The sequence below is a fragment of the Phyllobates terribilis genome, unplaced genomic scaffold, assembly GCF_046119375.1.
Source record: "Phyllobates terribilis strain yellow unplaced genomic scaffold, ASM4611937v1 Scaffold_2__4_contigs__length_985480577, whole genome shotgun sequence".
Taxonomy (NCBI): domain Eukaryota; kingdom Metazoa; phylum Chordata; class Amphibia; order Anura; family Dendrobatidae; genus Phyllobates; species Phyllobates terribilis.
In genome coordinates this window covers 689,655,574-689,679,669 of record NW_027362762.1, presented here as the reverse complement: position 1 = coordinate 689,679,669, position 24,096 = coordinate 689,655,574, and the positions used below count along the sequence as shown (strand labels likewise).

Here is a 24,096-nt window from a genome sequence, read left to right as displayed (position 1 = left end):
TGTCTTCCATGTTTGTCCATAAGGAGAGATCTGCCAATTACTTGGAGCTGAGCGGGAAGAAGCCGGACATTGACCACATCGGACTAGTCAGGTCTCTCCCTATAGCCCTCGACAAGCTTTCAAGGCTTTATTTTCTCTGAAAAGCTGCAGTGTTTCAGAATAAAAGATAGCCAGGCTCTGATTCTTTCTGTGCGTGGTTCGGGCAGCATGAATATATTGACAGGTTTGTTTTAAATAGGCCATAGTGGGCAGTATTTGGAGGAGAGTTGTGGAGATATGACAAGTGCAGAACTGGTACTTATACTATTTTTATATTAGTGTATGTGACATGGGCTGACAGAGGGAGCACTCTCCTGCTGTTAAACATCTTAGCTGCCACAGTTGTTATTGACTATGGCATCTAAGAAATGTAATTGTCTGGATCGGAGTTAGTTATGGTCTCTGCAATGAAGATCAGCTGTACTACATTACAGCTGTCTCTGGCTCTGGATGAGACAAGCAAAAGAGTTTACATTTGTACAATCTGTATATCGGTTGTAATGTAGCAAGGAACTTGCTTTCAGGTGTCCTCTAAGACCAGAGTACCTAGAGAGTGTTACCTGCTGTACTAACCCTTTTTATTATGGTAGAATAAAAAGTTCATTCTGCATCTGAATGAAGAGATTGGAGAATATCCTGCTTGGTGAAATAGGGTTTGGGAACCCCTGTTACCTTGTAATATTGGTGGTGGCAGAAGTGGGATTGCTACCTATCAAACATTTAGGATGTACAGAATTTGAGTTTACAAATATATAAAAAATATGATGTCAAGCTGGTATCTATATTTGCACTTGCCTTGTTCCATATCAAATATATCCACAGTCTTTGTAAATTTTGGCCGTCGGTATGTTCCCCCTTGCCGTAGTCCACCCAAACTGTAGAGTGACTCCTCACTGATCACATATCTTGAGTATGCCCTTTTGTTGGGGATACTGGGGAATTTGGTCCAAGATCGAGAGTCGGTATCAAAAACTTCAAAGGCATTCACTGCATACTTAGACTGCCTTCCCCCTGTGGGCATAGAAATATGTGTTAGCAGAGATACAAGTACAGTAAAGGTCAAAGGAATATAATATATGACCATACAATACGAACCATAAAGATATGCAGATCACGGTTCTTTCTCTGCAATAACCATAACATAAAGGCACAGTAGATTTCCCTATCACATACGTAGGATGTCCTTTGTGGGATAAATTAAATGACTTCTTCACATTTTATACACTGCTTTCTTCCAGGTAATTTCACAGCTCATATCCCTAGAGATAACATTGGACTATGCCCTGACCTTTCAGAATCTTTTTCTGTGTATTCTGAAAACTGTTAGTTTTTCTTAATATCCAGGAGTTAATAAAAGCGCATTAACAGGCAGTGGTGAAACTTCATGGAATGCAGAACCTCAGGTTTTGGAGCAATTATTACTTTATGATTCTACCTAGGTTTTATGTATTAACCGTGACTGCTTGTGGCTAAGTACCCGATAGCTGTAGGCAGGTGCATATTGTTCTAGAAATTCTGTAGGGAATGTACCAGACAACCAGATGATTGCCTAATACAATAACTGTCACGTGACATAGACAGAGCTGCATTCCAACATACAGAAAACTAGAGCTTAAAGATAATACAATCCACTCCCTATTCGCCTTCAGGGTCACTTAATATCGTGCATTCAAGTGTTTTTCTCCTTCTATTGTCAGTGTATACCATCTTATGTCACCAATTTCAAGAATGCAAAGAATGTACCAGCTTCTATTCGTGTCTAATTCTGGAGCACATATGGTTCCTCCTTTGAAGTATTAGCCATTTAATAATGAAAATATTTGTAATATGCAAAGATCGTCCTATTAGCTATATAAACTCTATCAGCATTATTGCTTTTGCTACTAACAGTGGTAAATCCATTATAAGTGCGATCCCAATGATGCCTGACCCCACTGATTTGTAATAGGGTCCCTTGGGGTTCCACTGTTATGTCCATCATTTTAAAAAGAACCTGTCTGCAGCATTTTGCTAAGTAAACTACAGACAGTGTCATATTAGTGCTGTAAGACTATGATCACACATTACAGTATGTTTTTTTCAGCATTTTTTGATGCAATTTTTTATGCAAACTTTCAGCTGCCTTTTGCAGTACCAGCAAAGTCTATGAGAAACCAGAACTCTGTTCACACATCATGGTTTTTTCGTTCAGGATTTTGTGCCTTGCATGTTTTTTTGGAAAATAGAGCATGTAACTTCTTTCAGCATTTTTTCACCCATAGGAAGTAATGGGTGGTGAAAAAAACGCTGAAAAAATGCATCAAAAACGCATCAAAATTTGTATCAGCGTTTTTTCAGTATTTTTGATGCCAATATAGAATGAGAAAGAGACAAAAGAACAGTGAAAAAAATGCTCCAAAAATGCATCAAAAAAGCACCAAAACTGCAAGAAAAATCCTGAACGAAATGCCCTTGAAGATCAGGTTTTGCTGCACAAAATTGACGCCAAAAAAACAATGGTGTGTGAACATAGCCTAATACTGATTAAAATGATACCTGCAGTGAAGAAATCCGTTTTGTGGTTCTTGTGTAATGAGTGTTTAAAGTTTTGCTGTAATCATGTCTTCGTGCATCGGGGCGGACTATGGAGCGGGACCATGGGCAGACTCCCTTTAATGTTTAAGCATTTTGGCTTGGATAACATTTTTTATGTCTCACAGTACACGGTAAACACTCCTAGCTGTGGTTCTCCATCTGCATTTCCCTGGTCAAGATGGAATGGTAAGACTGCTGCCAAGCTTCCCGGCCTAGATTCCAGGGATAGAAGCCTCTAAAGCCTATATACAGATAGTTCTAATAAATTAAAGACATAAATGTCTAGTATTAAAAATTCTCTGGAAGTCTGCTGAAATGAAGGATATCTAGTGTATAAGATGAATGGCATCAGCTAATAGTAGGACCTAGCTCGTGGTAGGACCTAGCTGCATATCGCTTCGATTGACTTTAGTGACATGGATATAAATCTTCATGAAGTCAGACCTTATATTGGTAGATACAGGCAACAGGAACCATTAAATTCTATGGCACTTTCTGTGAAGGGGTACTTCACATGTATGACACTTTATGTAGGACACTGCCAGCAACATTGTTTATTGGGGGCACTTAAAATCACAATCAATGAGGAACTTTAGTTTTTGCGATAGGGACATAGTCTATTTTTACAGATGTCTTATGTAAGGAAAACGTCTGTGGCATGCAGAATGTTAAGACCCAGACCTTCAGGAGGGGAATGCATGGCATTATTATGCATTGTTTTCCTCTCCTGAAAGGGTTAAAGTGGCTGGAATGGTTTCCCGCCATGCCGGGGATTGGTTCAGGTAGCCAGCCTGTCAGTGAGGTGTCGCAGGGGGAAGACTACTTCTGCTAATAGGGTCCTAATATTTATTAAACATTGGTGGTGCAGGGTATTAAAGATGGCAGCGCCTGAGGAGAGTGTCAGTCCTCAGACGCTGCTCATCTAGTGCTGCTGCCGCCGCCGTGCCTGTATCACCATAGACGCCCTGATGGAGGAGCTGCGCCGCAAGATGGGGGAGGAAGGTGCCCTGTCGTGGATCCATCGATGCCTGGACCAGGATGAGGGAGATGTGCCCGCAGACTGAACTGAGAACAGGAAGCACTGGAGGAGCGCATCACCGACACTGAGCCGGAAGCCCTGATGATGTCATTCGGCGGCGCGGTCCTGCGCGCCGGAGCCAGGAGCAAGAGGAGGAGAGTGGTATACTCTCCATCCCCAGTGAGGGCACACGGGACACCAGGGAGGAGGCGAGAACGCAGGGGTGCAGCTGATGTCACCCCACATCCAAGGACCAAGCTGGCCTCCGTTGACCACCGGCTGGAGGAAGCCGTTGCTGGTCCTGAGGCTGACTGTCCACAAGCTGGAGAGCCCGCAGAGAACGAGATATCAGGCTTGAGGACAGTCAGGATGGGTCGCCTGAGGGAGGTGAGTATAGCCATTATGATACACACTACACTCTAGAACAGTTGTCACACGTATTGTCCTCATTGAGGGACTTATTACAGCCCCCTGCTGTGCCTTCTAGGCCAGCTAGTCTGTCCTCCAGGGCCCCGGGTGTAGCTGAGGTATGGAAGCACTTAGACGAGGGCCTGGGGGGCGAGAGGGGGGAGCAGGAATCCATGTTAACTCCTGTAGCTTCAGGGGTTAAAGGGGTAGGGGAGGATTGTTATAAGGAAGCGTTAGTATGCACTGTCTCCCCTCTGGGTTATCACTTACCCATAACAGTGAAAGAAAAAATTTGGCGTAATGAATATTTGGATATCTTGTCTTTGCTGCCAGCTTCTAAGGACTTTTTGTCCCGGCTGGAGAAAGACGATGATAGACACAGACCGATTCCACGGTCTTTTAATAATTGGCTGCAAGCCTTTTGTATTTACGCCAGTGTTATGGGTGAGAGGTTTCCCAGCAAGTGTTCAGGGCTTTTCCAACATGTGGAAATAGTATTGGAAGCACACAAACATTTTGGTAATCTGAGCTGGTATTTCTATGATGAGAATTTTAGACAGAAACTATCGGTATACCCATCCCTTAGATGGGGGGTTAAGGATGTGGGTTTGTGGCTGAACCTTATGTTGCCCTCCAAACCTGCTAATGTTCTGCGCCAAATACCAGCTCAAACTACAATGAGGAAAGGTACTTGCTTCGCTTTCAATAAAACACAGTGTAAATGGCCCAACACCTGCAAATACAAACACGAGTGCTCCTTTTGTGGAGGGTCACATCCTATGTCCAGGTGTTTTAAAAAAACGAGCCTGTCAGGACAGCCCTCCACAAAGTAGCACCTTAACAAGGGCATTGACTCCAGTAAATCTGGAGAAAATGCGCCCCTGGTTAGAGCGGTGCCCAGACGGCAAGAAAGCCAGCTTACTAACTTATGGTTTTACGGGGGGTTTCTATATTCCCCAATTCCTGGGGGAAGGCTGCATATGGGTGAATAATTTAAAATCTGTGGATCTACACCCAGAGGTGGTAGAGAAGAAATTAAGTAAAGAAATAGTGGAAGGGAGAGTAGCGGGCCCCTTTAGGGTGCGTCCGTTTAAGAATTTTCGCTTATCACCTCTGGGTGTAGTCCCTAAGAAGGAGACAAATTCGTTTAGGCTTATTCACCACTTATCATATCCATACGGGTCTTCTTTAAATGACAGCATTGACAATAGCGTTATTTCTGTTAGCTATACATCATTTCCACGGCAGTGGAGATAGTTAAAAGTTTTGGGCCTGGGGCTTTAATGGCCAAGGCCGACATAGAATCTGCCTTTAGGCTGCTGCCTATACACCCTAGTGGGTTTAATTCTCTTGGTTTTCAATTTAATGGTTCTTTCTATGTAGATAAATGCCTGCCTATGGGTTGTTCAGTATCGTGTTTTTATTTTGAGGCGTTTGCTTCATTTATGGAGTGGGTGACAGCAGTCAAGTCCATGAAGGGCAGTATAGCGCACTACTTGGACGATTTTCTTTTTGTAGGCCCAGCTGATTCTGATGTTTGTAGTGAGCTGTTAGCTATCTTTCAATAGCTAGAGGGAAAACTATTCATCCGGTTAGTTGTATTGAATATTTAGGTATTGTAGTAGATACAGTTAAGGGCGAGTGTCGATTACCTTTAGTTAAGATTGACAAATGTAGGAATGCATTGCTAGCATTATTCAGTAAGAAGAAAGCAATGGTGAAAGTAGTTGAGTCTGTGTTGGGTTTGCTAGCCTTTGCGTCTAGAGTTATGCCTATGGGTAGAGTTTTCAGTAGACGCTTGTCCGCGCACATTGCAGGAGTTGGGAACCCGCAGTTTCATGTGCGCATAACCAAGGAGGTCAAGGAAGATTTAGAAGTCTGGTTAGATTTTTTGCAGTATTTTAATGGCCTATCAATCTGGCGGTCTGCCTTTGTTGCTGAGGTTGAATTGGAGTGGTATATGGATGTAAATTCTTCCTTAGGTTTTGGTGTCTATCTGGGTGGTAAGTGGTGTGCAGAGAAATGGCACCCTGCCTGGTTAAAAAATGGCGTTTTAAATAATATAATTTTGTTAGAAGTTTTTCCCATTTTGGTGTCAATAGCGATTTGGGGAGAGCAGTTGTCTAATAGGAATATTCTCATTCATTCCAGTAGGAAAGGAGTAGTTCTTGCTGTGAATTGCTTGTCAAGTAAATGTAAATTAGTAGTTAGACTGCTCAGGCATTTAGTTCTGTTGTGTCTCAAAAGGAACATTTGGCTGAAGGCGGTAGAAGTTGATAATAAATATAGTGCAGTTGCTGAATCACTTTCTCATTTACAGTTCTCAGATTTCTTCAGGCTCGCACCCCGCGCTCAACGGATAGGAGAGGATTGTCCAGGATATTTGTGGGGAATAATCTGGGCCTAATAATGGAATTGTTGCAAAGGTCACTAGCGGGTTCAACCTGGAAGGGTTACCTAGCGGCTTGGGACCTGTGGTCAGAAGTCTGTGCGGGTGGCAGGTTGAGAGCTGACAGGTGTTCGGAGCAGGCTGCTTTAACTTTTGCATTGACATGTATTGATAAAGGGTTTGCATATTCAACAATAGCAAAAAATGTATCCGGTATTTCTTTCTTTCTTAAAATTCTGGGTCAGCGTCCAATTAATGATTATTTTTTAATTATGCAGGTATTGAAGGGGTACAAGAGGAAGCGTTTTGTTCGTGATGGAAGGTGTGAAGTGGCATTTACTTGTTGTTATAATGAATTTGAGGCTATTTTATTTTCCACAGCAGCAGTTTTAATGTTTTTTGGAGCTCTTCGTATAGGTGAGCTGTTACCCAGAAGTAAGACGGGCACAGAGGGATTGTCATGGCAGCACGTGAAGTTGGAAAGAAAATCATTAATGCTTTTTATAGCTAGGTCAAAGACAGATCAGTCCGGTAAAGGTTGTGGTATTCATTTAAAATGTTTTTCTGATGCAGCTATCTGTCCAGTCTGCAGGTTGAGGAGCTACTTGGATATTCGCCCGGCAAATGGAGAGAAGTTCCTGCTTCATCGGTCTGGTGAGCCTCTGACGCAATTCCAGTTTAGGAGTATTCTTAAAAAGTGTTTGTCGGTGATGCAGTTGGGAGATAGATATTTTTCTACCCATTCCTTTAGGATTGGTGCTGCGACAGAGGCCGCCAGATTGGGATTGAGTGAGGAAGTCATTAAGAGATTGGGAAGGTGGGATTCGAAATGTTATAAGGTGTACATTAGGAGAAAATTAACACTATTTTTTTTTCTGTTGTAGTTTTTCTAGGTGTTACAGTCTTGATTTTGGGCGATTCATTTACCCGATGGGCTGAATGGAGGGTGCAACAGCGCTGCTACGGGCCAAATTTATCATTGTCTTCTGATAAAGTGAGAATTTTTTGGTTTGGAATTAGTGGACAAAGATGGGACGGTCTTTTGGATCAAGTGACCCTAATGGGTATTCGAGCTCCGGCCCCTGACATCATTATCGTACACCTAGGAGGAAACGACATTGGAAAGTTGGGCACTATTGACCTGTTATTCCAGATGAAGAAGAGTTTGTTAGAGTTAAAAAAGTCATTTTATAATGTTAAGATTATATTTTCTGAGGTTATTTCCAGGCTTTTGTGGGTTAGGTCAGCGGAGCTGAAGTTTTGTGAGAAAATACGTAAAAGGTTAAACAGGTCCTTGAGTAAATTCATGCCACTAATTGGTGGGTTTTCATTTAGACACGTGGATTTTGAAGGAGGATTGCCAGGCCTTTTTCAGGTTGATTGTGTTGACCTATCTGATGTAGGTCTTGACATATTCAACCTAAATTTACAAGCAATGGTTGAGTTGGCCCTTGGTGGGGCGGGGCCATGCGTGTCTTTTTAGTCACGATGGCCGTTTGGGGTTAGTCGTTCAGGAGACTGAATGGACAGCAGGTTGGTAAGGTAAATGGGCTTGAGCTTATGGCTAAGCTGCGGTGTTATAAGAGTTTTATTAAAGTTATGGTTTTTTAAGTATAAGAATTTTTAATAAAGGCCGTGGCCATAAATTTTTCCCACCAAATCTGCGTATGTCATGTTTATTGAGTGTGGTAAATAATATGTTTTTTGAAAGTAAGGTTAATATGCAGTATAATGCCATGTGCTACATTACAAAGTCAGCAAGCATATCCAAGCGCAGATAAGAGCAAGATGCCTTACTAGTGCTCAAGCCATACTTCTTTCTGTCTCTCACTGCCATGGAAAAAATGATAAAACTAATATGCTAATTGAATTTAAACTTTTCCACCATATATACTTTTAAAATAAACTTACCCAATACATAAATCTTGCTGCCTCGGAGAAAGGACGTAGCACCATAGCGGGGTGTTGGCATTGGCGCAAAATGGACCCAAATATCTTTCAACATGTCAAACTGCTGAAGGAAGCACTGCGGTCGCAAATCTGATCCCATTCCTCCTGCAGCATATACCCTGCAATCTGAGATGAAAACCAGAAAACATCCTGTAAGATATAGAAATTCTGGAAACATATGGGCAATTGTGTCCCTATGAAAACTATATTAAAGTTGGTGATCATTGTTCAGGTTCTTGAAGCCCTGATAATTTTCTCTATAAGCCATGTACACCAATTAGGAAGTACTTGTTATTTGGCTCAGATTAGACATAAATAATCAATATTGGGCGGAACGGGTGCATATTTATTTTCTTTTTCATGATTATTTTGACACTTTTTAAAAATGAGTTAATGTTAAATGTTTGAGCTAAGAAATCTTCTCAAATCGCTATGGAAACTGTGAAGTTCAGATCTCTTGAAGATCCTGCACTTTTTTTGTAAAGTAATATTTCAGCATGCTTTTAAGAAGGATATTTTTTCTGGAATGATATAAAGGACAACTTTCTTTAGAAGTAACTGAGCCGTAAGGTCACCTTACTTGTTAGACAGAAGTACATTGATGGTTGAACAACCTTGAAGGAACCATTGTCTGTATATATGAACTTTTCGCTGATGCAGCCATGTACATTTAAAGTGGTTTAGGGCTTCAGGCTACAAGTCTACAGTCATGATATGTGACTGCAGACTTGTGAATCCTCACACAGCGTGCACTGTGAGGATTCTCCAGTACCGGCACTGGGGGCGGCGAGCGCGTGACCACAAGCATGTGAATTGCATACATGCGTCACATGCCTACTAGATGGGCACGGCCTCACTCAATGTAAGTGTATTGAGCAAAGCCAGATACAGTCTAGTTGAAATGTGACCAGAAGTATGCAAATCACATACTTGAGGTCACATGACCGCCGGCTGCCGGCACTGCCATTGAGGAATGCTCAAAGTGCGCAGTGTTCGTGATGTGAGAATTCACAAGTATGCAGTCACATAGGCTGACTGAAAACTTGTAGCCTGAGGCTGTACATCGCCTTTAAGTCCACATTGACCATTACAGTAGTTCAAACTAGCCATAGATTTCAATGATACCAGGCGAGGGATAAGTGATCTTTCTGGGAACATTCTTTCAGGGAAAGATTTTTCATTTGACAAGCCATTCAAACATAGACACTTTCGATCCAGATGATTTTGGTGTGTCATGGTTTTTCTTTTTTCATAAATCAATAGTACCACGGGAAAACTATAAACTTTGTAATATAGCTTATGAAAGAAACCCACTTCTTTCTCGTCCTCTACTGTTTATTCATTCTCAGAATTCTCATTTCATGATTAAAGGGGTTATCCAGTACTTTTAAAAAAAATGCCAGTGTGTTTTAATGATAAATACAACCTTCTTTCTAATTACCTTGCACTGCTGATACTGCCTGTGAGCGGCGCTATCGGTGGCCGCTCACAGGCAGCACATGACCCCCAGCTGCAGCCGGCTCTGACATCCGCTGACGTCACGACGAGTCCAGGCTGCAGCCGGGGGTCCCTCTTCCGCGTTCCACCAGTGGCTGTTGGGTTGTGGGCGGGGTTATTCCCCTGCGCCACACCCGGCATCCACCACTCACTCTCCCTGTCCTCATTCACTGGGAAAGCGCGCGGTGGATGCTGGGTGTGACGCAGGGAAATAACCTCATCCACAACCCAGCAGCCACCACGGGGACCCCAGTGCTGAGTCACGCGTCACATTTCGTGACGTCAGCGTGGGGTCACGTGCTGCCTGTGAGCGGCCACCGATAGCTCTGCTCACAGGCAGCATCAGCAGCGCAAGGTAAGTAGAAAGAAGGTTGTATTTATCATTAAAACAGACTGGCATTTTTTTAAAAGTACCGGACAACCCCTTTAAAATCTGTCCTCAGTGAACTTTTTTACATTACTGAGATAGCAGATGATAGTTGGTGCTCGTAAAGTTCTATGAAGAACTGTAACTGTCGCTTCAGCAGAACTTGCAGCAGCGTGTCTGTGTCGGCCTCTAGCTCCTCCCTCTATAGAGTTTTAAAAGCACCAACTGTCATCCCTTATCTCAGTATTGGGAAAATTTGTCGTCGTTGATTTTAACCATGAACTCAGTGAAAGATAAATCAAGGAGGAGAGTGAAGAGAATTTGTAAGATATATTACAAAGTTGCTTAATCTCATATTTACTATTGATTTCTGAAATAAAAATTAAGTTGGTTGTTATTTTTTAAATTTCACCATATGAATGTTTATTGCGTTTGAAATGATTCCCTTTCATCAGTTTTTGTCTAACGTGGATTGGCACCTTAAGACGACTCACAAACAATGTAAAATGAAGATGGATGAAGGGGAAAGGGACAATAATGTTTACCTCGAGCAGTGATTGAAATGCCCATGGCAGGCTCGCGTAAAGAGCTCTTTTTCTTCCACTTGCCCTCGTCGATATTGTAAACATCTACTACCTTAAGAGGCGTCTGGTTTTCTCCCACTCCTCCAACCACCATGATTCTCTTGCCCAAAGAAACCACCGCTACTCCAGCTCGAGCAGAAGGCATGGGTGTCAAATTAGTCCAACGGTTGACCTCAGGAGAAAACACCTCAAATGTGTTCATTGGGTTTCCTGCATCATCACATCCTCCAATAGCGAAGATTTGTCCTCCTGCTTCTACCAATGAACAGTATACCCGCGGACTAGAGAGCGATGCTAATGACTGCCATTGGAAGTCCTTGGCAGGGGGGACCTCCATGTTGGATCAATACAACAGCAGGTATTCATTTGTCTGTTCCGCAGCTGACTCCCTAAATTCAAAATAAGGGAATAACAGAAAATGATGCACTAGTCCAATGTTACTTTGCTTTTTCATTTAATTTTGCAGTAGCAGCAATGAACAAGGCAGCTTTTCAGTATTGGTTGTTATGAAATTTGGCTGTAGCAAAAGATAATCAATCTTCAGTTTATGAGTAGCACAGTCTGCAGATTCTAAATTATGAAGATTTCTGCAGATGCACTGCAGGTATAGGCTGCGTAATGGAGAATAATCCTGCTGATCACTTCTATTTCCCTTTAGAACATATTAAACCACATTTTCATATGCCCCATAAAATCCAAATCTTAAAATGTGGCAAAACACAGAAATATTAAAAATATTTAACATAATGCTAGCATAAAGCACTGAATCTAACTACGTTAAAGAGGGCCTGTTATCAGGTCAAAAGTGGCCAGTTTTTGCTTTTATTTTATGCTCCCCTGAGTATGCCATTTCTTTGTTACATTCACCATACGATTCCAGAGATATATGACCTTTTTTATTTAGTGCTTATTTTTATGGTCTTTATCAGGAGGTGTAGTTCACAGGACTCACTGGGGGCGTGTATTTAGGCTGCTCTGCATTATTAATCTGAAAGCAATACTCCCTTGGTAAAAACCATAAAGATTAGCACGAAATGAAATAAAAAAGGCCCTTATCTCTGAAATCCTATGGCGGATTTGAAAAGAAAAAATGCGGGTTACTTAGGGAAGCAACAGGAATAAAATAAAACAAAAACTGAACACTTTTCATGTGTAAACAGGTCTACTTTAAAGTCTGTGCAACATTTAACCACTTCGCGCCAGAGCCTGTTTTTGCTTTCGTGACCGGGCCAATATTTTCAATTCTGACCACTGTCACTTTATGAAGTAATTACTCTGGAACGCTTCAACGTATTTCCCCGATTCTGAGATTGTTTTTTCATGACATATTGTACTTCATGATAGTGGTAAAATTTCTTCGATATCACTTGCGTTTATTTGTGTAAAAATCGGAAATTTGGCGAAAATTTTGCAATTTTCAAACTTTGAATTTTCATGTCCTTAAATCAGAGAGATATATCACACAAAATAGTTAATAAATAACATTTCCCACATGTCTACTTTACATCAACACAATTTTGGAACCAAAATTTTTTTTTGTTAGGGACCTATAAGGGTTAAAAGTTGACCAGCGATTTCTCATTTTTCCAACAAAATTTACAAAAACATTTTTTTAGGGACCACATCATATTTGAAGTCACTTTGAGGGGTCTTTATGACAGAAAATACCCAAAAGTGACACCATTCTAAAAACTGCACCCCTCAAGGTGCTCAAAACCACATTCAAGAACTTTATTAACCCTTCAGGTGCTTAACAGGAATTTTTGGAATGTGGAAGAAAAAAATTAACATTTAACTTTTTTCACAAAAATGTTACTTTAGACCCAATTTTTTTTTATTTTCGCAGGGGTAACAGGAAAAAATGGACCCCAAAATTTGTTGTGCAATTTCTCTTGAGCGCGCTGATACCCCATATGTGGGGAAAAAACACTGTTTGGGCGCACTGCAGGGTTCGGAAGGGAAGGAGCGCCATTAGACTTTTTGAATGTAAAATTTGTTTGAATAATTAGCAGACGCCATGTTGCGTTTGGAGAGCTCCTGATGTGCCTAAACAGTGGAAACCCCCCACAAGTGACACCATTTTGGAAACTAGACCCCTTAGGGAACTTATCTAGATGTGTGGTGAGCACATTGGGAGACATAATAAACAAATCAGTAGCAGGTGAAGAATTGGTTTTATTAATTTTTTACCCGTTCCCCGTGCGGTATAAGTGATGAGATTACTTTATTCTTCAGGTCGGTGCGATTACAGGGATACCAGATTTATATCGGGTTTTTATGATTGACAGCTGTTACACACTAAAAGACGCTTTTTTTTGCAAAATCTAGTTTTTGCATCGCCATATTTTGAGAGCTATAATTTTTCCATATTTCGGCCGACAGAGTCATGTGATGGCTTGTTTTTTGCGTGACGAGTTGACATTTTTATTGGTACCATTTTTGGGTACGTGACATTTTTTGATCACTTTCTATTCCATTTTTTGGGAGGTAAAATTAACAAAAACCAACAATTCAGGAATTGTTTTTCGATGTTTTTTTTTATGCCGTTCTGCGTGTGGTAAAAGTGATAAGGCAGCATTATTCTTCGGGTCAGTACGTTTACAGTGATACTACACTTACTGTATATTTTTTTATGTTTTGGTGCTTTTACACAATAAAACAATTTTATAGAAAAAATATTTTTTTTGCATCGCTTTATTCTGAGCTATAACTTTTTTATTTTTCAGCTGATGGAGCTGTATGACGGCTTTTTTTTTGCGGAACAAGATGACGTTTTCAGCGGTACCATTTTTATTTCCATTTTGCTTTTTGATCGCATTTTTTTCCACTTTTTGTTTGGCGATATGAAGAAAAAGCATAGTTTTTTGCTCCGTTTTTTATTTATTACGGTGTGCACAGAAGGAGTTAATTAGTTTGACAGTTTTATAGCTCGGGTTGTTTCAGACGCGGCAATACCAAATATGTGTACTTTTTTTGTTTTTGCATAAATATACGGATTTATTTGTTTAATATTTTATTTATTTATTTTTATTTATTTTGTGATTTTTTTTTTTAACAGTTTGAAAACATTTTTTTTACTTTTTTTTTACATTTTTACTTAGTCCCTGTATGGGACATTAATTTTTATTTTTCTGATCACTGATCTCATGTAATGTAATAGACATATATTACATTGTATGAGACCACTGCTGACAGTTTCACACTGTGTCTCCTGCTGGACTCAGCTTGCAGGCTGAGCCTAGCAGGACACCATATATGGCAGATCTGGAGGTGGTCATGTGACCTCCAGCTGCCATAACAACGCCAGGTCCTGGAAGGTATCAGGGGTCGTCGGAGAGGTAAGTAGACGACCCCCTCTCCTCTTACTATCTTCTATATGCCGCGATCACTATAGATCGTGGCATATAGAAGATAGCAAAGGGTTAACATCATTGGGACCTGATCCAATCAGGTCTCAATGATGTTCCCTGTCAGAGCTATCGCTCTGCACCGCACCCGCAGAGCTTGCAGGACCCTGGGGATCCTGAGCGCTGCGGGACCACCCACCGTTTTTAAACGTAGGCGCTGCACAGAGCCTACTCAGCGCCGACGTTTATCTACTGTGGGCGGTCGGGAAGCGGTTAATTGCCTAATGAGAAGCTTTCCCCAATTGCATTAGGATATTATGGGCTGCTTCTTCTTATTTTTGGGAAATGAGACAAGACACAGAAGTCCTTTTGGTCCAATTTTTGCCATGATCTGTCCCAATTGTTAATCCAGGATCACCAGATGTACCAGAAAATTGGGGACACTGACGGTACTGTACCGCAACATCGCTTTTTACCTTCTGAATATATTGCCTGATGGTCATTGGTCTCTTGGTCACATTCTAGATTTTGCTCAAACAATAAAACATGTCTGCACATTTTCCTTGGTCTGTGTAACATTTTTAAGTCTTGGAATAAGTGCATCCATCATACATAAATTAATTCACATACTTCAAATATCTCTTATGATAAAATACAAAAATGTATATACTTTCTGCATGTTTGCTTAATCAGTGAACGCTGTTAAATAAACTTCAAAACTACAGTGTGTTGTGGGGCCATCTCTTGGCTCCGGTTTGTAATGCATTACAGGAGATATGACGTGCCCCCTGGGCCTTGGGGTACTCGGTGCCGGGCCGGTCGTTGCTAGGGGGGAGATGTCACAGTGGCGGTGACCTGGTCCGTGACCCAGGGCTGTCAATTAAAGGGGATTTATAGAAAAGGATTATAGTTTTTATATAATGTTCATGACGCCACCTGTGGTATGCGGCTAAAGGGAGCCGCCGCTGCGGAGCTGGTCCTCTGGAGCTGTTGTTAATGCAGCAGAGTTGGTTCAGCTCTCCACAGGTAGAGCTTAGCTCCAGGGCAGTGTAGATGTTGTAGATGTTGAGGTAGTTGTGATGCAGTGTAGTGCAGGGGGTGATGGTGCAGCAGTAATAATTCACAGAGACAGTGGGGTGCAGTCTTCTGGATTTACTCACAGTTCTCACTTTGCTCCTGGTTACAACTGCAGATCATAACTTCCCATGTCGTGCTGCATTCACTGGGCAGGGGTTCAGCAATCCCTCAGGTATTTCAAGAGTGCCTGACAGGACCCCATCTTATATGCCCTTCTCAGCCGTCTTCCTCCACTGGCTCTCACCCTTCTTGCCCTGCGCCTCGCAAACAGTGTCCCAAACCGGTATCCTCGGATCTTTCTGGGCAACCTGGAGTTCCCTGGATCCTATGTGGTAACCTTTTTGGCGACTTGAGTGCAGATGTGGCAACTGCACCCTGAAAGTACAGAAGCCTCCGGTTTCTAGTTGAACGTTGTAATTCTCACTAGTTAGGGGCAGGTCCCCTCTGCGGCTCGATCCCTCCACCGCCTGGTAGATTCGGGCATACGGGTGGCCTCCAGCACTGCCCGTACCCATGGGATCCCTTCTTCACTCCTGGAGCCTTCCTTTCTGTTCCTCTCCTCTCCTCAGTCAGTCTCACCTCCTGGGCCTCTCACTAGGCCTGCTCCACCTGAGCAGAGCTCCTGCAGAGCTCCTGCTCCCCTCACTGTCCTCCTCTGACTGGAACCCTTCTAGATGGTTCCATCCCTTTTTATACACCTGCTGAAGTGCTCCCCTAAACTCCTTCCTCCACCCACACCCACTACATGGTTCCCCCTCTCTTGGTTCCCCCCACTCCAGCCAGGGACAGGGCTCTGCAGAGGCGCAGCGCATCTTGCCCCTCCTGCTGGTCTGGAGTAGTGTAGTGTTGGATGCAGGTGTTTGGGTCCCGGGCAGTACTCCATCCTTACCTGAGAGTGAGATACCACACCTCTGGGTGAGATGCAGTACCTCTGTGGCGACTGAACCCGCAGGGGCGCCACAGATACATGACTTAAAGAATCAATGCTGGAAAGAATTTGGAGATACTTTTCTTAATCACATATAGTGTATAGATCACCTGTACATATGTTATCATCTAGACAGAGAAGAAAGGGGCTACCAAAATCATCTGATGAGTTTGCTGAATTCTTGGACCCCACAATAGTGTGTTCTTGTTTTTCACTTAAGGAGAAATATATTAAAATGTGACTTAGGAAAAAATACTTAAAGGTGGAGCTTGAAATTCCTGATGTGACATGCAGAAGTAGTCCTGTTGCAGAGTGTGACATGCAGAAGTATTGCTGTTGCTTTAAAAGCATTCAGCAACTATTAGACGTAACACAAGCACAGGAGACAGGAAGTGTTGTGCTCCAGAAGCATCCAGCAACTAGAGGGGTTAACACAGTCACAGGAGAAGGGGAGTGTTTTAGCAAAGCCCCATAGGGATTGTGGGGAAGTTGTTTACTGTCTGCCGGAGCCGAAGAGAAAGGTGGCTTATGATCTGTATCTCACAGAAGTCAAGGGAACAGAATTAAGGTCAGGAGGGAAGCTAAACAAAGGTCAGTTAGACTCCCTCAGCTAACAGTGTGGAGTATTATTGGCCAGGAAGATAAGAACTGGAAGGAAGCCTGTCATAGAGATCATCACCCTCATCACACCCTTCCTCCCCTCCATCTCCATGCAGGATAAAGAAGGCTGTGTACTATTGAGTCCTTGTGAAGGAAAAGCCTGTGGTTGTGTATGCATTAAATCCGTGCTGTACTGTGCACCCGGATAATAGACTGTGTACTGCTGTGCTGCAAAGGAGACCGTACTGTTGTTACTGGAGCCTGTTGCTCAAAGAGACATTTGCATTGCACTGGCTGTGCCTCATTAAATGTTACTGTTCCACCATTTATGAAGACTCTTGTCAGATGTGTCTGGTCAGCAACTGAATCTATCGTGTGCCAGAGAGAATCTGCAGCCTATGGTCACCCTGAGTAACGGTTCCCCCAGGTTTCCAACAAATTAATGTAACCGGTCTCTCCCCTATCTGAACTTAGGCGGCGTACGTGTAACATTGGTGGCCCGTACAGGGAATCCTGAGTGGGAATTAGCATGTAGAGGGAGAAGAGGAAAAGTGTCTGGAAAAACACAGCAGTACAGCACCTCAACTCAACTCTGCTACACCAGTTAAAGGGGACCAGCCCTAAAGAAAAACTCACTAGCAGCAATGGATGCAGAAATACAAATGGACAGAATTAGTGAGCTGCTTCTTCAGTTTACCTGTGAAGAATTTAGAACAGTAGCAGAACATATAAAGACGTCAGTAGAACAGATTTCCAAAGCACACAACCTCAGGCAACTGTTAGCTGCAATTAATGCAAAAATGGATGAGCTGGGGGAGAAAGAAGCTGAAGACGTCATGGGGACATTTCTCCAGGAACTAACACAGTTTCTAACCAGGTTGAACTTGGAGGATGGAGGGGCGGCACCAATTACCAAAAGCGGGAATCTCCATCCGCAGACAGAACTACAGGAATTGAAAGAACAATTCAAAGCCCTAACAACAGCCCTGGATGAATCGATCAAAACCTCTAAACGGGTGATAGACTCAGACAGGACCTTTAACCTGCTCGGGTTAAATAAATCAGGGAGACAGTTCTCTCTAATACCACAAATCACCATAAGAAAAGAATATTTACAAGATCTCATCAACAGAGGTTGGGTCCAAAAGTCAAAGTCGTCTTATTCCTCTCCTATTGTCTATGTTAGGAAGAAGGATGCTACGTTGAGACTCTGTTGTGATTACCGGGAGCTAAACCGAAAGTCAGTACCTGATCGACACCCGATACCAAAGACCCAAGATATGCTGGATAGTCTATCAGGAAGCACCTGGCTCTCTGTCCTCGATCAGGGTAAAGCATACCACCAGAGGTTTTTGAAAGATTCCAGTAGACCCTTGACGGCATTCATCACAACGTGGGGATCCGCATGCCGTTTGGGCTCAGTTCAGCTCCAGCAGAATTCCAGAGTAGCATGGAGACATGTTTAGAAGGATTGAGGGAAGATATCTGCCAGCCGTACTTGGATGACAATGTGGTACGCAGCAAAACCTTCCAGGAGCATGTTGAACACATGAGGACCGTATTACAACGGTATCAACAACATGGAGTTAAGTTGACCCCAAAGAAGTGTGAACTGTTCAAAAGACAAGTCCAATTTCTAGGGAAAATTGTATCCGGAGAAGGATATACCATGGACCCAGCAGAAATCGCTCTGGTACTGGCCTTAAAAGACAAGACCTATATCCTTACTACAGCCAAACTGAATGCAACGGGTTAGAAATGGGTTGCTGAACTAGCTGACTTCAATTTCAGCATCAAGTACAGGCCAGTAAAATGCAATGCGGATGCTGACGGATTGTCAAGAATGCCACTAGAGCCTGAGGAGTTCATGCAAGAATGCTCGGAGGAAGTCAGTCTGGAAGCAATTGAGAGCACTACCCAAGCAGTACAAGCTTATCAGGAGGAAGGCACACCATTGTGGTGTCCGTTGACGATGGAAACCACTATAAAAGCGAGAGAACAAGATCACCCCCGGTCTATTCAACAACTATCAAAAGGGAAAATCCGTAGATCACAATGAGAAGATCAGATAATTGGTAGAATACTACTTTATGTGGACCAAAATCAGTTTCCAAGTAAACTGGAGAGAGATAATGAGTCACCAGCAGTATCTGTTTTAATTAAAGAATGGACAAAGCTCTACCTCAGTGAAGACGGTATCCTGTATCGTAAAGGAGGACAAGACCGGTAGTTGACAGTACCCAGAGTATTCCGTAGGTTGGTTTTCAAAGAACTCCATGAAAAAATGGGACATCTGGGAGTGGAAAGGACAACAAATTTGATCCGTGAACGTTTCTTATGGCCGTACATGCAGAGAGATATTGAGAGGTACGTGACCAAGGAGTGTGGGTGTCCGAAAGATAAACGTCCCAACACATCAACCCGGGCACCAATGGGCAACATCCAAACTATGTATCCGTTTAAGATAGTCTCAATAGACTTTCTACATCTCGAGACGTGCAAGGGTGGCTACGAGTACATCTTGGTGGTGATGGACCATTTCACTCGATTTGCTCAAGCATTTGCCACCACCAGTAAAGCTGGTCGAACAGCGGCAGAGAAGGTCTTCAATGATTTTGCTTTGAGATTTGGGTTCCCTACGAGGTTACACCACGACCAAGGAAGAGAATTTGAGAACCAGCTCTTTGCCAAGCTAGGAAAGTACTGTAGAATTCAGAGATCCCACACAACGCCCTATCACCCAGAGGATAATGGACAAGTGGAACGTTTTAACCGAAAATTATTGTCAATGTTGCGCACTTTAACAGCTGATGAGAAGAAAGACTGGAAGAGTTCTCTGTCAAAAGTGGTACATGCCTATAACTGTACAAAGAGCGATGCAACGGTTTACTGACCCTTTTTCCTATTGTATGGACAATCGCCAAGACTGCCAATCGACATGTTCGATACTCCGGTGTCAGAGACTTACAGAACGTCTTCAGAGTACGTTCGGAAATGAAAGGAACGGATGGCAGAGGCATACAACATAGCGTCCAAAGTGGTTACGCAAGGACAGAGCAAGAGTAAGGAGTACTATGATCGAAAATGTTATGGAGAAGAATTGGCAACGGTAAGCCAGGTGCTAGTCAAGAACGTATGTGTGGTCGTAAGGAGGAAAGCTGATGACAGCCCAGTGTATGAAATTCGATTGGAAACAGGAGACAAGAAAACCAAAATAGTCCATCAGAATTTACTACTACCCTGTGATTATCTCCCACCACAACAAGACTTCCCAGAAGTAGACCGACATCGTCCGCGTTCGACTAAGGGACCACCACAGACTGAAGCTCCGGAGGTGGATAGTGACCTTCAAAGTTCCGATGGAGAAGAACACACCGTTGTATTTCTAGGACCAGCAAGGGGAGGGATGAACCATCCTCAGGAGAGTGAACTAAGTCCTGAGGCTCCAGAGTTCGTACCAAGGAGTACAGATGAAGTCCAAATCAGATCTGATCATCGAACACTGGCCCCTGAAGAGACTGATCGACACTCAGGAGGAGCGGAATTACCAGCGCGCTTTGTTTCCCTCCGGCCCATTTGGCTGCGTACTGCCAGCAGGGCAGAAGTTTCAGTGACTCACCATCGCTTGCACAATACAAGGCTGCGGTGCAGTACGCAGCCAAATGGGGCCGGAGGGAAACAAAGCGCGCTCTATGGGAGCTGCACTTTGCGTATGCGCGGGAGGAGAGGCAGAGCAGGGCACGTCACAGGGCCTGTTTCAGGGCCCTGTGACGTGCAGAGGAGGGGGGATTATGGTAATTTAGCACAGAGGCAACGATTTAGGGGAATAGTAAGCAGATAGGAGGAGTTTTCTTGGCGTCCCTCGGACGCAAGCCTCTGGAAAACAGACTTCATAAAACCAGATTTCTCTGCAATCAGATCTTTGCTATGGGCCATACAGGAAAGTAGAGATTTCCTTTTCTATACTCTGTATGGCCATAGTAGAGGTCTGATATCGCCCAGGGGGGTGACAGATTCCCTTTAAAAGACTTTGTAGAAACAAAGAACTGTTAAAGCATAGAGAGAGAGAGATGGTTGAAGAAGTACGAAAAACTCCAGCTGAAGAGATGCTGATTGTTTTATTTGTGTTAATGGTTTATTTCTTACAGGCATCCTACAAGAAAAAGGTTGTAAGATTGCCAATTTGTATATAAAGTGATCCAACTTTCACCACTGTCTCAGAATTGGTCAGATTGACCAATTAAGATGAATTTCGAGGACGACTTTCAAAAAGGAGGGAAGAGTGTGACATGCAGAAGTAGTGCTGTTGCAGAGTGTGACATGCAGAAGTAGTGCTGTTGCTTTAAAAGCATTCAGCAACTATTAGAAGTAACACAAGCACAGGAGACAGTAAGTGTTGTGCTCCAGAAGCATCCAGCAACTAGAGGGGTTAACACAGTCACAGGAGAAGGGGAGTGTTTTAGCAAAGCCCCATAGGGATTGTGGGGAAGTTGTTTACTGTCTGCCGGAGCCGAAGAGAAAGGTGACTTATGATCTGTATCTCACAGAAGTCAAGGGAACAGAATTAAGGCCAGGAGGGAAGCTAAACAAAGGTCAGTTAGACTCCCTCAGCTAACAGTGTGGAGTATTATTGGCCAGGAAGATAAGGACTGGAAGGAAGCCTGTCATAGAGCTCATCTCCCTCATCACGACTTTCCCCCCCTCCATCTCCATGCAGGATAAAGAAGGCTGTGTACTATTGAGTCCTTGTGAAGGAAAAGCCTGTGGTTGTGTATGCATTAAAACTGTGCTGTACTGTGCAACCGGATAATAGACTGTGTACTGCTGTGCTGCAAAGGAGACCGTACTGTTGTTACTGGAGCCTGTTGCTCAAAGAGACATTTGCATTGCACTGGCCGTGCCTCATTAAATGTTACTGTTCTACCGTTTATGAAGACTCTTGTCAGCTTTGTCTGGTCAGCAACTGAATCGTGTGCCTGAGAGAAGCTGCTGCCTATGGTCGCCCTGAGTAACGGTTCCCCCAGGTTTCCAACGAATTCATGTACCCGGTCTCGCCCCTATCTGAACTTAGGCGGCGCACGTGTAGCACTGAGCCCAATGCAAGATTTGTAATAGGGCCTTCTAGCAATAAGGCCGTATTCAGATGGACTTCCCAAAACTCTGGCCAGTCACATCCTCAAATTTTAGACGTGACTGGCTTTGTATGAAGGTCAGTGTGCTTGTCTGCGTAGTGGATGTGTGCAGAAGCTGTCTGCTATTTACATGTACTAGTCTGGTACGTAAATCAGATCAAACTAGTGCATGCTGCGATTTTTTACAAGCAGACCCTAGGTCAGTACGGAAGGTTGGCCATATGCACTGGTGCACACGCATAACACACACATGCATAACACACATATAACGCACATAACGTACATATAACACGCTCGTCTGAACACCCTTAATATTCATATGGCAGATGGGCCATTCTTCCTTCTCAGACACCAGAGCCCAGGTGCAACGAGAACCTCTGTACACTACAGGTAAGGTCCTGTTGCTTATATAAACTTATATCTATATTACCTACTGTTCAAGATCCTAAAGCTGTACCAGAACTAGTTTATGAGGACACTATGACCACTTCTGATTTCTGTCAATGTTAATATAGAGAAATTGTGAAATATTTATAAAACTAGATGGATCAGAATTCTGCGATTATGTTTAATACTTTTTTTGTGCCTTGTCCAACCGGTGTGGTCTAGTGTGCGACATTGTGCGCCATAAAAAGCACTAAAATTTTGACCAAAATTTTAGTCACAAAGTAAGTCATTTAATAGGTCGTGTAATTGTAGACTAAATAGTCTTAAAAATAACATCAAAGTAAAAAGCCAGGCATATCTACCAACATCAGGTCACAAAACTAATGCACTACAGGATGCAGCAGCCTCATGATAAAGGTGGAGGTAGCAGAAGCTAAACGAGGAAACAACCACTCACACATCTATCATTCAAGGAGGGGGTGGTTGCCCAGTAATATAAATGCACACAGATGAGGCTTGTATATGGCTCCAGCCAGACAGATAAGTGTAGAGCACAGTGTCTGGCTTACAGCTTATTGTTCATGCCCGGATGCACCATGCAAACGATGAAAAAATGTGCAACAAAAGAGATGCAACAAATGCAAGAGGTATTGTTTGATATTTTGGCCAAAAGACGCATAGTGCTGCGCAGCCTGCCTGATCTAATAGTATGTGCGTGACCAATAGGCTGTAAGCCAGACGCTGTGTATCACACGTATCTGTTTAATTGGTGCCCTATCAAGCATCAACTGTATGCATTTATAAAAATAAACAACCACCCCCTCCATGAGTGGTAGATGTGTGAGTGGTTGTTTTCATCAGTATTTTGCAACTTTGCTGCCTCCACTTTTATCATAGGGGCCTTTTCCGTTAATATTGTGTCCAGTTGTTGGTAAATATGGCTTCCTTTTTGCTGTGATGTTTTTTGATTTTTATGTCCTTTTCGGTGAATTACTAGTCTTAAAATTAGATAATCAAACTGCATAAGCCACAATGATAAAGTTTGTAGGTTTTAAAGAATTCAAGTGTAATAATTGGAACGTATTGTTACTCATATCACCCCATATGGATTCAAATTGTGACGCCCTGCGGCTGCAGGCTGTCACAGAACTCCTTGGTGTTGCACAGATGGGATTCTCCCCAGTGGCCTCAATACATGCAGACACCTCCACCCAAGTCCACTAGATAGAGCCCTGTCAGGTATATATATACTGGGGGGTGGAGTTCAGGAAGTCAGCCAGTGGGAAGCTTTTTATGTGACACGATGCTGCAGCACCAGACAAGCTGAAGTCTGTGTGGCTGAAAGCCAGGCTAGGCCCAAGCTGCGGGCTAGTCTGGCCAGTGAGAGCCTAGAGTGGGCTAGAAAGCAAGAAGGAAGAGAGGAGACCCATGAGGGACAGAGGAACCACAGAGGGTTTGTCCCCTGTTGCAAGCCGGGCACCGGGCACGAGCCTATTAGGATCTCTATGCCCAGTAGGGAATCCGGCATACTGGGGAGGATTTCATATCCCTCTTTCCACCCGTGAATAGTGCACACTCAGAGGACTAGGTACCACGAAGGCCCCAGCGTCCAGGGATCGTGGTAGCCAGTGGCAAAAGCCCTCGCTGCCAAGCAAGACGGGTAAGAGAAACATCAAGGGAGCTAGACCCTGTTCCAGGCAGGTCAGAAGCTCCAGGTAGAGAGACAGGAAGATACAGAAAGGAGGCCTTACACCCACTCACTGGGGAGCAAGTCCAGAAGTGCACACCACCTACAAGGG

General features: G+C 43.3%; 1 protein-coding gene across 2 annotated transcripts in view; it reads right to left on the bottom strand.

Moving 5' to 3' along the window:
• KLHDC8A (kelch domain containing 8A) overlaps positions 1 to 24,096 on the bottom strand; it is a 210,019-nt gene that overhangs the window by 137,421 nt on the left and 48,502 nt on the right. For both annotated transcript variants that reach the window (XM_073666984.1, XM_073666983.1), the window contains exons 2-4: positions 10,788 to 11,215; positions 8,340 to 8,504; positions 835 to 1,050 (exon numbers count right to left, since the gene is read on the bottom strand). In XM_073666984.1, coding sequence (XP_073523085.1) covers positions 835 to 1,050; positions 8,340 to 8,504; positions 10,788 to 11,163 — 757 coding nt within the window. In that variant the 5' untranslated portion in view covers positions 11,164 to 11,215. The remainder of the gene's footprint in view (positions 1 to 834; positions 1,051 to 8,339; positions 8,505 to 10,787; positions 11,216 to 24,096) is intronic.